Source organism: Carcharhinus amblyrhynchos, chromosome 11, assembly GCF_965287045.1.
Source record: "Carcharhinus amblyrhynchos chromosome 11, sCarAmb.v2.hapA, whole genome shotgun sequence".
In the NCBI taxonomy this organism is placed as follows: Eukaryota; Metazoa; Chordata; class Chondrichthyes; order Carcharhiniformes; family Carcharhinidae; genus Carcharhinus; species Carcharhinus amblyrhynchos.
This window is the reverse complement of record NC_137334.1, coordinates 23,830,646-23,845,413: the sequence shown is the minus strand read 5'-3', so window position 1 is coordinate 23,845,413 and position 14,768 is coordinate 23,830,646. Positions and strand designations below refer to the sequence as shown.

The following is a 14,768-nucleotide window of genomic DNA, read 5'->3' as shown; positions in this document are numbered from 1 at the left end:
TTCATGTAATGTTCTTCCAATATCAGAGGAAATGGACCACAATAGTTTTAAAGTAATATTATATCACGGCCCTGATAAGAAAAAAATCAATCATCTTGTCAAGGAAAACATTGATTTTCACCAAGATCTGCGCTTTTGAAACTTCATATAAGAAATGTTACATTGCTTTATACATCAAAAAAGCACTACAGGAAAGTTAAAAGAATTACAACAGTTCATCAGAGTCGCTCATCACTAACTTCACAAGCACAATTAGGAACAGGTGACAAATGCTAACCTTGCCAGCTTTGTCCACATGCCATGAAAGAATTTTTATAAAACTATGCATTGCAATATCTGCATGCATATTAGGTAACATTTTGTGCCTATCAGCTTTGGGTTATGATCAGCCATGACCGTATTGAATGGCGGAGCAGGCTCGAGGGGCCAGATGGCCTACTCCTGCTTCTAGTTCTTATGTTATGGGAGGCAGCGATGCACATAATCCTTGGAAGGTAGACTGAACAGCGAGAGATCGAAAATGGATAAATGTCCTTAATTTATGCATGATTACATCTGGAGAGACTGGTGTTTCTCCAGGACACTACATGAGCAAGGTGAAGCCCATGGGGTGGCACACTGGTTAGCACTGCTGTCTCACAGCTCCAGGGACATAGGTTCGATTCCTGGCTTGGGTCACTGTATGTGTGGAGTTTGCAAGTTCTCCCAGTGTCTGCATGGTTTCCTCCAGTTGCTCCGGTGTGGAGCAAAATTGATGGGCTGAATGGCCTCCTTCTGCATTGTAGGGATTCTATGATGATTCTCTAATGGAGTAATTGTGGCATGACTTAGTTTGATGAATTGAATGCCTTACTTCGTCCTGTGCTTCCTGTCAACCCATTCTATTTTTATTCCCCCTCTTTCCTTCAGTACTTTTTTAACTCTGGGAATCTTAACAGAGATGTTGCATTTAAATACAAGAAAGTCATATTTTTAAGCACCACCACTTCAGGTCATTAAATCATAGGCTTGAACTCAACCCACAGAATCGGGCGAGGATTCAACAACATTGACCTTGGGCATGAATTTCCAGTCTCGCCCGAGCAAGACTGTAAAATCCCTACAGAAAGGCAAAAAAAGACTATTTGGACAATTGAACTTGCCCTGACAATAATCGCAACCAAGTCCTATCCCCATATGTTTACTCTATAGTCCCCCTTACACCAAGGGGAAATTTACAATGGCCAAACTAACCCATACATCTTTGGAGTGTGGGAGAAAACTGGAGCACCTGGAGGAAACCCATGCAGTCATGGGGAGAATGTGCAAACTCCATATATACAGTGACCCGAGGCAATTGAACCTAGGTCTCTGGCACTGAGAGGCAGCAGTGCTAACCACTGTGCCGCCATGCCATTAGATGTTTAAATTAAGTTATAACCGGTCATAAACCAAAAGAAATTTTTTTATCCACATCATTGTGCTGAAATGCTGAGCTTGAAAGCAGCATTTGATATAAATTTTAATATGAATTTCTCCTTCTGTCTTTCTGTTCCCCTTCTCATGGGTGGCACAGTAGCACAATGGTTAGCACTGCTGCCTCACAGCACCAGGGACTTGGATTTGATTCCCAGCTTGGATCACTGTCTGCGTGAAGTCTGTACGTTCTACCGGTGTCTGCATGGCTTTCCTCTGGGTGCTCTGATTTCCTCCCACAGTCCAAAAGACGCGCCGGTTAGGTGCATTGACCTGAACAGGCACTGGAGTGTGACGACTAGGAGAATTTCACAATACCTTCATTTCAGTGTTAATGTAAGTCTTATCTGTGACTAATAAATAAACTTTAACTTAAGCGATAAATGATGTTGCAGAATAGACAGGCACTGACAGCCCTTCGGTATGTGCTAGTGTGCTAAAGGATGGGTGAGGGAATTAGTTAAACCTGATCCCAGATCTGCCAGAATCCACACAAGTTCATTTTTCAACAAAGCTCTCCAGATGCATTTAGGAATGGGAAGAAAATTGTCACAGTCTCTGGTCCAGGGAGGCAGCATTGATGGACAGGCTGGCTTCACATAGTTCAAACCCAACACTTACAGAAACTTGCCTGCGGGAAAGCACAACACAGAGCAAACATGGAGAAAATACAGGGAAATGTGACTCTGCTCATTAGAGCCACAAATAAATCCAGACTTCAAAACCTGAGTGTGATAATGTTCAGAATAGCTTGCATCAATTTTCTGTGATCACATTAGCAGTGATAGAACCATAGAACATTACAGCACAGAAACAGGCCCCCTGGCACCTCTTGGTTGTGCTGAACCATTTTTCTGCCTAGTCCCATTGACCATATCCCTCCAAACCCCTCTCATCCATGTACCTGTCCAAGTTTTCCTTAAATGTTAAAAGTGAGTCCGCTTTCACCACTTCACCTGGCAGCTCATTCCACACTCCCACCACTCTCTGTGTGAAGAAGCTCCCCCTTTAAACTTTTCCCCCTTCGCCTTTAATCCATGCCCTCTGGTTTTTCTCTCCTTTAGCCTCAGCAGAAAAAGTCTGCTCGCATTCACTCTATCTATACCCATCATAATTTTATACACCTCTATCAAATATCCCCTCATTCTTCTACACTCCAGGGAATAAAGTCCTAACCTATTAACCTATTTCTCTGTAACTCAGTTTCTCAAGTCCTGGCAACATCCTTGTAAACCTTCTCTGCACTCTTTCAACCTAATTAATATCCTTTCAGTAATTAGGTGACCAAAACTGCACACAATACTCCAAATTCAGCCTCACCAATGTCTTATACAACCTCACCATAACATTCCATCTATTGTACTCAATACTTTGATTTATAAAGGCCAATGTACTAAAAGCACTCTTTATGACCCTATCTACCTGTGATGCCACTTTTAGGGAATTATGTATCTGTATTCCCAGACATCTCTGTTCTAATGCACTCTTCAGTGCCCTACCATTAACCTTGTATGTTCTACCTTGGTTTGTCCCTCCAAAGTGCAATACCTCACACTTGACTGCATTAAACTCCGTCTGCCATTTTTCAGCCCATTTTTCTAGCTAGTCCAAATCCATCTGCAAACTTTGAAAACCTTCCTCACTACACCTCCAATCTTTGTATCATCAGCAAATTTGCTGATCCAATTTACCACATTATCATCCAGATCATTGATATAGATGACAAGCAACAATGGACCCAACACCAATCCCTGCGGCACACCACTAGTCACAGGCCTCCACTCAGAGAAGCAATCCTCCAATACCATCCTCTGGCTTCTTCCATTGACCCAATATCTAATCCAATTTACTATCTCTCCCTGTATATCTAGCGACTGAACCTTCCTAACTAACCTCCCATGCGGGACCTTGTCAAAGACAAGATGTGCAGATGAACATCTACACTAACTGCCATGTTTAATCTTGCATATTTTGCATTTCATGCAGTAACCCTAATCTGAAAGTGAAATTTAATCAGGAACTGACATGATTAAATAGAGGATAATGGAGATGCTTCTGAAGGTCTCCTCTGGCAAGGAGTATTCTCCCTCATGTGCAATATTCATACAGAAATACATCTTACTTGAAGGCGAGCTCAAACACCGAGCCTCCACTATCATTGCAAATGGCAGCAGTCGGATCATCAGTAAACTGCAAGAGAAAGCATAATTCACATCTGGTGCAAAGAAAATTATCCAAAACTATTCTATTCCAATAACCCTACTTCAAAACAGGCTACAAATATAAGATATCTGCTCCAAAATCCATTTCATCATATTTAATAACCCTATCTTTTCTGCAGATTAAAGAGCTCATTGATTTACCCACAGCCACAAATGATCTCAAACCAATTATAAATACCTTGTATTACTACAAGAAGTCTCACACAACAACAGGTTAAAGTCCAACAGGTTTACTTGGTATCACAAGCTTTCAGAGCACTGCTCCATCATCAGGTGAGTGGATAAATGTTCTTGATTTGTGCTTATGTTTGAGAGACAGGTCTTCCTGCACTCACCTGATGAAAGTGCAGCACTCCAAAAACTCTTGATTCCAAACCTGTTGGACTTTAACCTGGTATTGTGAGACTTCTTACTTTGCCTACCCCAGTCCAACACTGGCATCTCCACATCTGGTATTACTATATAATGTGAATAAGGCTTTTACAGTTGGATCCCTTAATGTGTTACCTTCCTATCAAAATGTCTGATGCTTTTTTTAGCTATGGAAGCCTCTTCCCCCATTACCAATTATGAAATGCACCAATTATAATTCCTTATGTTGATATAGTCGTTTTCTACCTGTGGACATCAAGAAAACAAATAATCCTCACCCTCATTCTTGTCATCTGTCCCAGTTAAACATACAACATAATTTTTAAGTGCATCAACAGGAAATTTCTAAAGCAATAATCCAGGTGTCAATTACCATTCTTCATTTGAAAACAAGGATGAGAATTTTGACATCAAGATGTTGCTTGACTGGAATCCAATGCAGGTCCACAAGCACACATGATATGGGAAGGAGGTTGGTGAAAGTTACGTTTTGGATGACCTCAAGTTTATAAAGCATAGAATGTGGCGGGCGGCCAGGAGAACATAGAACATAGAACATAGAACATAGAACACTACAGCACAAACAGGCCCTTCGGCCCACAAGTTGCGCCGACCACATCACCTACCAACCTACAGACCTATCTATAACCCTCAATCTCATTAAACCCCATATACTCATCCAGAAAAAAAAACACTGGAAAAGTCAAGTCTGTAGGTAACAAAGATGTAAATGAGGGTTGCAGAAGCAAGTGAGCTCAAACAGGAGCAGAATTGGGAGAAATCAGGAAGGAAGAAACAGACAATTTTAGTGATGGCATGAATATATCATCTGGGGGTCAAATATACCACTGGGATTGCAAACAAGATGGTTTGGTCTCAGACTGTTGCCGGGGAGAGGGATGGTGTTGGTAGCTAGGGAACTGAGTTTGGAGCAGGAACAAAAAGAAATGGCTTCAGTTCTCCCAATATTTATTTAGAATATGCCAGGGTTAGATTAGAGTTAGTGTTACAGTATGCTGGAGTTAGGGTTAAAGTATGCTAGAGTTAGGGTTAGAGTTAGTGTTACAGTATGCTGAATTAGGGTTAGAGTTAATGTTATAGAGTGATGGAGTTAGAGTTACGGTTAGAGCATGATAGGGTTATAGTTCGAGTGTGTTAGGTTACCTTTATGTGCAGCACAGCAGTTCCTGGAGGATGTGCATCAGTTATTGTTCTCAGCAACTTCCCATTTGCCAGATCCCACATGGTAATCTACAGAAGGCAATAAAACACGTACAGTTAAGATTCTGAGGCCTGAGTTTTCACTCCTTTTGGAAAAATTCCAGTCTGATTTATGAAAAAGTGCCCTGGCTGTTCTTGTCTTCCATCAGGATAGGGGAGGATGTGTTTACAGGAAGTCAGGCTCACAACTCATGGCAAGCGTTCAGAGGCAGCCACAGGGGCTGCCAGGAGCAGAAACGAGCCGTACAAAAGGCCTGTTGCAGCCAATGAGACCTCGTCCCAGCCGCAAAAAAACAAATTAATTTTAATAAAGGCCTCACCCACTTCCCATGCCCCATCCATGCCAACCCATGCTCCTGCTCACTTCACATCATAACCTCTGTGCCAACCTAGAAAACCTATGCCCTTCTATCCACTCTCCATGACCCTTTATAACCCCTATCACAACTTAGTACCAACTCATGCTATCCCTTACCCCGCTCTAGTTCTAACCCCTGACCTTACACTCTCCAAGCTAACTCACCCACCATGGGCAGACCCGAGGACTGAGATGAAATAAAATAAAGTTTTCACTTTATAACTAGTTTCCAGCATATTTTGTTTTTATTAAAAACAAGCCCTAATTGTGTATTACAAATTTTGTTAAAAAATGTTCTCATTCATTAAAAACCATTCACTAAATCTACATTTCTTCAATTACATAACCCTGCATGAAATAAACATTTCATTCAAGTGCTAAATTCCTTGCAAAAACAAGCATTTGTATTCATAGCCCCACATCTAAGACTTTATAACAGCTTTAACCTGTCAATCAATCTGAACTGACAGGCATCCCACCTTGATTATGACAGGTTGCAAAATCAGTCATGCAGCACAACTGTATAATTAAAGCCCTCAGGTTGATGTCAGCAGACAGAGCAAAATAGCCAGCACTGTTTTTTGAATGTCATTTAATTAAGGAAATGAAGGATCCAATGGATAGTGTGCTTTAAATGTAATTATTCTTGCCTCACGATAAAATTGAACTGTGGGGTACTTAGGTTAAGAATCATGTTCAAGAACCATGATTCGACAAGAATACTTGCCCACCAACTCAATGTTTAGATAGAGTAATAACAAAAATGGTGCTAAAACTGAAGGCCAGTTTCAGACAAATCCACAAAAAAAAACTTTGTACTCCGCCCCCCCCACAACTCAACCAAGCAAAAGGACCTCAGGCCTTCCATTCATAACTCTATTACAATGAAGAATAACAACAGCATGTCAACTAAGCTTACCTGCCCTTTAGCAAAGCCACAGAGTAGCCGAGTGCAGTCAACGTTGATACTAAGTGCAGATACAGCTCCATACTGAGCCCCAACTGCTGTGCTCCCCAGACACAGGCGCAGAGCCTGATTTGGATCTGAAAAACAAATATTTTTCAGAACAGAAGGAAAATTTATCACTTGGTTACACACCTCCCACTCCTAAGGCTGTGAAAAGAATACCACCGGCACCATCCATGCATCCAATCTGTGGCTTTATCTTAATTATAAGCCTTGTTATAACCTTTGCTTCAAAGCACCGTAGAAAATATCAGACATTAAAATTTCAAGGAACGGATTTTACCCAAGAGATCTTGTTATTTAAATAAAAATGAATTCCAGGACAGCAACAATACTTATGAACTTTCTTTGGACAAATAAGTTTTTTGGTTTGATTTAGATGCTTGATATAATGGTAAGTTAATAGATATTTCTAACCAACTACCCTTCCCCTACATGCAAGCACAAGAATGTGAAATGAACAGGCAACTGAATATTTAGTAGTGTGCCAATTCACAACTTGCTTTTTTTTTTACACAAAGGATTAAACAGAAGAGGGATTGAAGGATGTTAGAACATCACTGAAATGATGATGAACACACTGAAATGTTCATTAAATAAAGAAAATATCAGGGCTGTACAGGGGAAGAACTTGCATGATATAAAGCCCTGTTTCATATAGGGCAACAAGGTGAAATAGAAGTATCTAAAGCAATAAAAAGCTTGCATTTATTTAGCACCTTCCATGATCCCAGCAACCCACCCTAGAATGATTCACAACAAATGAAGTACAGATACTTCTGTTCTGTGACCACTGCTGTAATGCATGAAACATCTTCACATTGTAATGTGTGTGAAACACAGCAGCCATATTGCAGACAGCAAGCTCCCACACCCAGCACCCCCAACCCCCGATCAACTATCGCTCCCCTCCCCTCCCACCCACCACTCACCCTCCTCCTCGTCAACATCAATTAAACAAATTAGCAGGTCATCCGTTTGGTAGATGCAAATTGACGGATAAATCATCAAAGCACAGACTAGTACAGTGCAGATTGAAACTATCTGACCCATCAAGTCTGCACCAGTCCTTTCAGAAAAAATTCCAAATGGTCCCCACTCCCATGTTCATTCTCCCCACCCCTGCAATTTTTCCTCCATGTATTTATCCACTTCCCTTCGAAGGATGCTATTGAATTTGTATCCAACACTGTAACTGCTCCTAACATTATCCTGGAAAACAGAACACACCCTACTCTTTAAATAGTGCCAAGGGATCTATGATGTGTACCTGACACCATCTGAAAGATGACCCAGTTCTGGCAATGCAGCACTCCCTCAGCACTGCGCTGAAATCTCAGCACGGATTATGATTAAACTCACAACTATAGGTGAGATGAATGTTCCCAAACATTTAATGAATTGAATACAACCCCATAAATAAATTACACACATGCATGAATTGGAGAAAGGAAAGCCATGAATCTGGCAGCCCTGAGCGCTGGCCTTTAACATGGGAAAATCTGCAAAATCCGCTTATACCACAGCATCTTACCATTTGGGTAAACTTCAAATCTGCTGCATCGTTACAGTCTTATTGACAAGTATCCCAAAAAATAAGAGGCATTCTTATAATATTTTAAAGAAAAAAATTTTTACTGAACAACTATCAGTCTCCCTTTACACCAATATTGCAAAGGCTTTTTAAAACTCTCATTTACAAAAAAATAATCAATTGACATTTAGAATCATTGAATAGAATCATAGAATCCTACAGTGCAGGAAGAGGCTGCTTGGCCCATCGAGTCTGTATTGACAACAATTCCACGCAGGTCCTACCCCCAGAGCCCATTGTATTTACCCTGTTAATTGCCTTACCCTAAGGAGCAATTTAGCATGGCCAATCAATGTAACCTGCATATTCTTGGAGTGTGGGAGGAAACCCACACAGACACAGGGAGAACAAGGAATCTCCGCTCAGTACCCAAGGCTAGAATTGAACCCAGGTCCCTGGTGGTGTGAGGCAGCTGTGCTAACCACTGTGCTGTAATAATATTATTTAAATATTATTTTTGTTTTACTCTTGACTAATAAAATCCTTGAGCACAAATTCTGAAACCAGTACAACTTAACAGTAGTAAAAACACTAATAGTTATTGATGGATACAGAATCATTAACCTGTCTTATTTTAATAAAATATTAACATTTATTGGGTTAAAGGGAATGATTTCAATTAAAAATGCAATATACAATCATTTACTCTTTGCCAAACATCTCCACCATTTACAAATAACAACCTTTTTCTAGTACACCTCTTACCAAAAGACAATAATAGTGGGAAATTCATTAAGTACACCTATGCAGGTAGAGACAATGGGTATACCTGCCGGTGAAAGAATACTTCACTAGAGCCATATTACTACTGTATGGCCTCAAGCTTAAAACTTCATATCGCTTATCAATGAAACTAACTTTGTGTGTGCAGCTCTGGTCACTTTTTTCCAGAAAGGATACTACCACACTCAGCTGTTAGCTCCCACTATCCAACATCCACCATTAGGCACCCAAGATTAGGGTACAGAAACCGAATTTGCTTATATCAGAAAAGGTGGGATTGAAATGGACCTTATTCAGATATTGCCTGCTCCTCTTCATTCAGGAGACTTTACGTCCCAAAAAATAAACTGTCCAGTAATTTGAATTAAGCAACTTTCAGTTGACTGGAATGGACTTCCCAGGTTCTTTCAAACATCCAGTTATGGTAAGGGAAGTTAGACTGAAACCTGAGCAACTTGCTAGCATTGTCTCAAGAATGGCAATAAGACAGCATGGAATAAAGGTGAGGACAGGCAAGGTGAGGACAGGCAAGGTGAATCAACAAATCAGATATAGATGCACGTAATTCACACACACGCCGAAACCTACAGCAGCAACATCTTGCAGTCCTGCTGATAGTGCAGCCCTGCTGCGGGTTTCCCAACACCAAGGGGGAAACCTCGTTGACAACAGCAGGACCAGAATATCCCACCACCTGTGAGGGACGTGCCATCTTCCTCTGCCATGAAACTCACTGCCAAGGAGAAGCAAAGTCCCAACCAAAGAGTGATGTATGTTCAGAACAGACTTCCCAGAGACATCAGCACTTTACATTTTCCAGTGTTCTTTTTTCACGGAAGCTGGGCTAACATCTTAACGAAAATTCATTGAATCGATACAGATATTCAACTGTGTATTCTACTGAATTTTTCAATTTAATAGAAAGCTAAACAGACAGATCAAAATGACCGTGTCTGACATTATACTTCCCTCAGTTTTGATAATAAAGTGATAATCTTGAGCTCTTCGATTTTTCCGGGTTAAGTCCAGATTTAGGTGGAAATGTTGCTTATGTAAAGTTAGCAATAAAAAATTGAAAACCAGGAAATAGTGATTACAATTCTGTTGCTTATAATGTTCACCTGTGAGGTATACCCATTGTATCCGTACAAAGACAGACAGCTTGACAGGAAAGCCTAAGTGATTAACACAATATTTCAAAATTTTGTAACCTCGGCACCAGCATGTGCAAACCCATTTTAATGTCAATTATTAAAGCAGTAGCTTAGAAATAAAAAGCAAAAAGCAAACAAATCCCCTAGGTACACCCACATCTCTGTACCTTTTCCTATTACATCCAGGAAGACAGGAGGAGAGAGGAGAGACCACAAGTCAGTGTTCAGCATTATCAGCACAATTCACTTAAAAAACTGATAAACTTTTCCTCTATAACACAAGGAGAACACAACACTCTGCACATGGAACAGAAACAGCAAATCAGAAAGAGTTGTGCAACATTACATGAAGCATTTCTGTACAAAGAGAATATAAGCAATTATTAACCTCCCATACATAGAATTGTTTATATCAAAAGAATACAGGTAAGCAGGAGTGCTGGACTTATGGGGCTGGACTTCCCAGCCACACTTGCCTCGAAGTACATTTCCCCCATTGTGTTTCATAATTAGAGAAGACAGACATACATTCAAGGCATCTTTTTACATCACTCAGAAAAAAAACTGCAGAGTGCTTCCACAAATTACTTTTGGAGTACCTACAATTGAGACTAAAAAGGCATTGATGAGTACATGGGATTTACTAGGATTGAGGGTTATAGGTAGGCCTAGTAGGTAGGGATATGATCAGTGCAACTTGTGGGCTGAAGGGCCTGTTTGTGCTGTAGTTTTTCTATGGTCTATGAAACTGGAAAATCCCACCCTAGGTCCATGGGCCTTTCCAACGTCCGCCCCTTGCCCGCATGATTCCCGTAGCGGACGGGAAAATTTCCCCCACTGTGTTTCATTATTAGAGAAGACAGACATACATTCAAGGCATCTTTTCACATCACTAAGAAAAAAATTGCAGAGTGCTTCCACAAATTACTTTTGGAGTATCTACAATTGAGACTAGAAAGGCATTGAAATTGCGTGCAGAGAAATCGACAGAGCGAGTCATCAGTTCTGGTGGGGTTAACTGAGAGAGGAACAGTGGCTTGGAAACAAAAGCAGCAAACGCTGGAAAATCTCAGTGGGTCTGACAGCATCTGTGGAGAGAATAGAGCTGACGTTTCGAATCTGGATGACCCTTCGTCAGAACTCCTGATTCAGATTCCAGCATCCGCAGTATTGGCTTGGAAGTAGTAATGTTCTTCTAGATCTTTTATATGCATCTGAAGAGAAAGCTGATACTACTTCTACAAAACAGCATTGCTGCAGCACTGCCCTCAAGGCTCCACTAACCTTGCAGCATATATTATACGGTCACATCCTGGAAGGGGCACTGAACACACAAATTTCTGACTCAAGTACTTCAAGTACTGAGGCAACTTACTAATGACGAAGAGGATAGCCTCCATAACTAGGCGCTGCACTCCAAAAGTAATTCATAGCGATGACACAGTTCAGCATTAGTTACATGAATAACAAGCATTTGTAAATTTCTCACTGGTTTGACGTTCAGGCATGTTCTTTAAAAATATATGCAACACTTTCCTGCCCACTTACAATTTTATAACATTAATCATTTATCATAGACAATCATCTTCTCATCATTCAGTCTATTTGAATTAGAGCAATTCTAGAGATGTGATCAATGCAGTGTTCTGATCTCCTAGTAGAACAAACCCAAAATAATCTGCACAATTCATGCCCCAAAGCTAAAAGGCACCTACACTTTGGATTACTGTTAATCTCTGTAATGGGGGACACAATGGAACTTGGGGGCAAGTTTGCAATCCTGAAAATCAAATTCTAACTGGAAAATTGCAGTAGTCAGACTACCGTCAAAATATTATCCATAATTACCCAATGTCTGGGGCATTAATTTTTGAAGATCCAATGATACGCTATAGTATGAAGGAATGATGATGAATCCCATCTACCCTGCTAAGATCTCAATCCCAAGCATGTGGTCACTAGACGTTTCCCCACAGTGATGGAGAAGCCATTCTCACACAATTTCCTGCAACTAGTTCAAACTCAATATAAGCAAAGTGTGATCATACTGTGCCCTTAAGAAATGTATTCACATCATGTTTCTTGTGAGGGCAATGTTTAAAATTCAGCTGTTTTACATGGTGTTGATTTGTCTGCACAGGCAGCTTAAAGGCTGAGAATGCAGGCTAATGATTGATTTTATCTAGGGATGTATTTGTTTTAATGTGATTTAATGCACTGATTTTTCCCCTGGGGTTTCAGAGTAGGGCTTTGATTAGGTTGATTGACAGAGTCATATACTTAAGGGGAGGAGCTAAGCTTACAGGGATAAACAGACAGTTTAGTGCCAAGTTTTGAAAGAAGCAAGAACGGTCTCTCCCTCTCTAGAGGCAGCTGTTTGGGACCTGCTGGGAGAAATAAGGCTCTCTCTGGAGGTATTCGGAGGCTCAAGGACTGACAACTCAAGTACAAGCATGTAAACCTGTATGTTGCTAACTGATTTTGAGGAGGAATTTAAGTCTATAAGATGATTATTGCTTATGTTAAGATAATTCATTTGCTACAATTAAATTGTACTGTTAAATAACCTTTGTTTTGATAAAAGCTTCCTCGTGTGTTACACCTGGAGTGAAATACCTTAACCTTACATTAATGCCAAAATAGCAAGTAGTTGAGGTCTAGTCTAACTCTGCAATACACCTTTGGGTTTTTATCTTGTACCCTAACAAGAGATCTTACACATCTCCATGTAGAGGTCATGTTGTCTGCTAAAGGCTAAAAAAAAGAGGCAGCACACTGTTGGGAAATAAAGTTTTGAAATACGAGAGGTTTGCTTAGGTGCTGTCCAAGAAACCCAGCTTAAAATATTTGTGCTAATTCCAGTCAAGTACTCACTCATGATCAGCACTCACAGGGAATGTGAAGGGAAATTATCAGCCTGGAGCCCACGATTTTCTCACTGTTTATCTCACTGAACAGAATATCACGGGCTCTGTGATTTACTATCCTCTGCTTCCTGACAAGACCAATTTGCTCAGATTGGCCAAATGCAGAATTATCCCTCTTCCATTATCCTTGCACAATTTTAAAAGAGAACAATGAGAGTAACATACAACATAAATCTGCTTCATAAAGTTGTAAATGCAGACAGAATTTCTGAAAATACATGGCCATGCAGGCATGAAAAAAGTACTTAGATTATTAGAAGAATTGTCAGTTCAATATTACAAACAGCATTAGGTACTGTTATTTTCACAAACAGAAGTTAGAAAGAAGATTTCTACCTTACCAAATACAAGTGCCAGTCCATGCGACGTTCCCACTGCTATTACATTTGATACAACCTAGAGAACCAGAAAGTATGTTTTAAAAAAATACAAGAGATTTTTGTCACCAATGGGTTCTTTCCTGTTCCAGCAAATTAAATTTCTGTGAAGCACAAATGCCATTATTTCTAAAGACAACAGTGCAGCTCCATCTATTCCAGAAACATTGGATTCCTTCCGTATCTCCTTTTAAACTACATTCAAGTAAATCATAGAATTCCTACAGTGCAGGAGGTCATTCAGCCCATTAAGCCTGCATCGATTCTCCAAAGAGTATCTTACCCAGGCCCAAACCCCACTCTTCCCCCATAACCCAGCATATTTACTGTAGCTATTCCTAAACATCTTTGGATTGTGGGAAAAAAGGTTAGTAACTTTGTTTTCCACTTTTGTCTTCCATTATACAAGTCATCCACAGCACTGTTTGTGGTATATTAGACGGTGCATGGGTATATACGGATAGGATTGCAAACATGGTACTATCTTGAGATAAGCCTAAGTGTACATCCAGGATTTCCCAGTCCCACAGCAACAACACCCAGAGTCACTCCAACGCCACTTTGCTGGGAAGCTTCGCCCATGCAAGCTGATTCCCAAGCAAAAGAAACAAAATTAACAAACAGGTACGGTTAGGAGAAATGAAAGTGAAATATCATTCAATGCCCACCAGTCACAAACTGCAAGCTTAGCTCCAATTTTGAGAATGGCAGTAGGGTTTTTCATTGAGAATCCAATAAATGCGGCTGTTTAGGGCAGAGGGGCATGAATCAAATAAATCAGGGCTACTGGGCAGCTAAGGGTAGTTTCTACTGACTGAACTGTTTTCCACAGAGCACATGACAGAGTTCAGACAAAGAGAAGACACTGGCTGGAAAATCCCAGTAAAAAGTCTGACAACACCAGGTTTTAGTCCAACCTATTTATTTGATAATACTCACAAGCTTTCGAGGTTTCCCTCTTCTTCAGGTGAATGGAGAGTTCTGGCCTCAGACAGAGCATATAAAGCACAGACAGTTTAGAGATTCTAAACTGTCTGTGCTTTATATGCTCTGTCTGAGGCCAGAACTCTCCATTCACCTGAAGAAGAGGGAAACCTCGAAAGTTTGTGAGTATTATCAAATAACTAGGTTGGACTAAAACCTGGTGTTGTCAGACTTTTTACTGTGTTTACGCCAGTCCAACGCCGGCATACCCACATCATGGAAAATCCCACCCATTCATGCCAGCAGGATTCTCTGGTTCGGTTTGCAGAGAACAGAGATTTGGCTAAGCACTAAATTCTCCATCCTCGCTTGCAACGGCAACAGGGTATGAACAGCCGGAGAATTCCAGCCACTAACTTCCATCTGACTTCATGCAGCTTTTGAGTTACAACGTTACCCCAATTTTGTCATCAT

The 14,768-nt window shown here is 40.6% G+C and overlaps 1 protein-coding gene across 2 annotated transcripts in view; it reads right to left on the bottom strand.

Moving 5' to 3' along the window:
• Positions 1-14,768, bottom strand: part of vps8 (VPS8 subunit of CORVET complex) — a 599,989-nt gene that overhangs the window by 563,521 nt on the left and 21,700 nt on the right. For both annotated transcript variants that reach the window (XM_080198763.1, XM_080198764.1), the window contains exons 6-9: positions 13,335-13,389; positions 6,548-6,672; positions 5,214-5,300; positions 3,578-3,645 (exon numbers count right to left, since the gene is read on the bottom strand). In XM_080198763.1, coding sequence (XP_080054889.1) covers positions 3,578-3,645; positions 5,214-5,300; positions 6,548-6,672; positions 13,335-13,389 — 335 coding nt within the window. The remainder of the gene's footprint in view (positions 1-3,577; positions 3,646-5,213; positions 5,301-6,547; positions 6,673-13,334; positions 13,390-14,768) is intronic.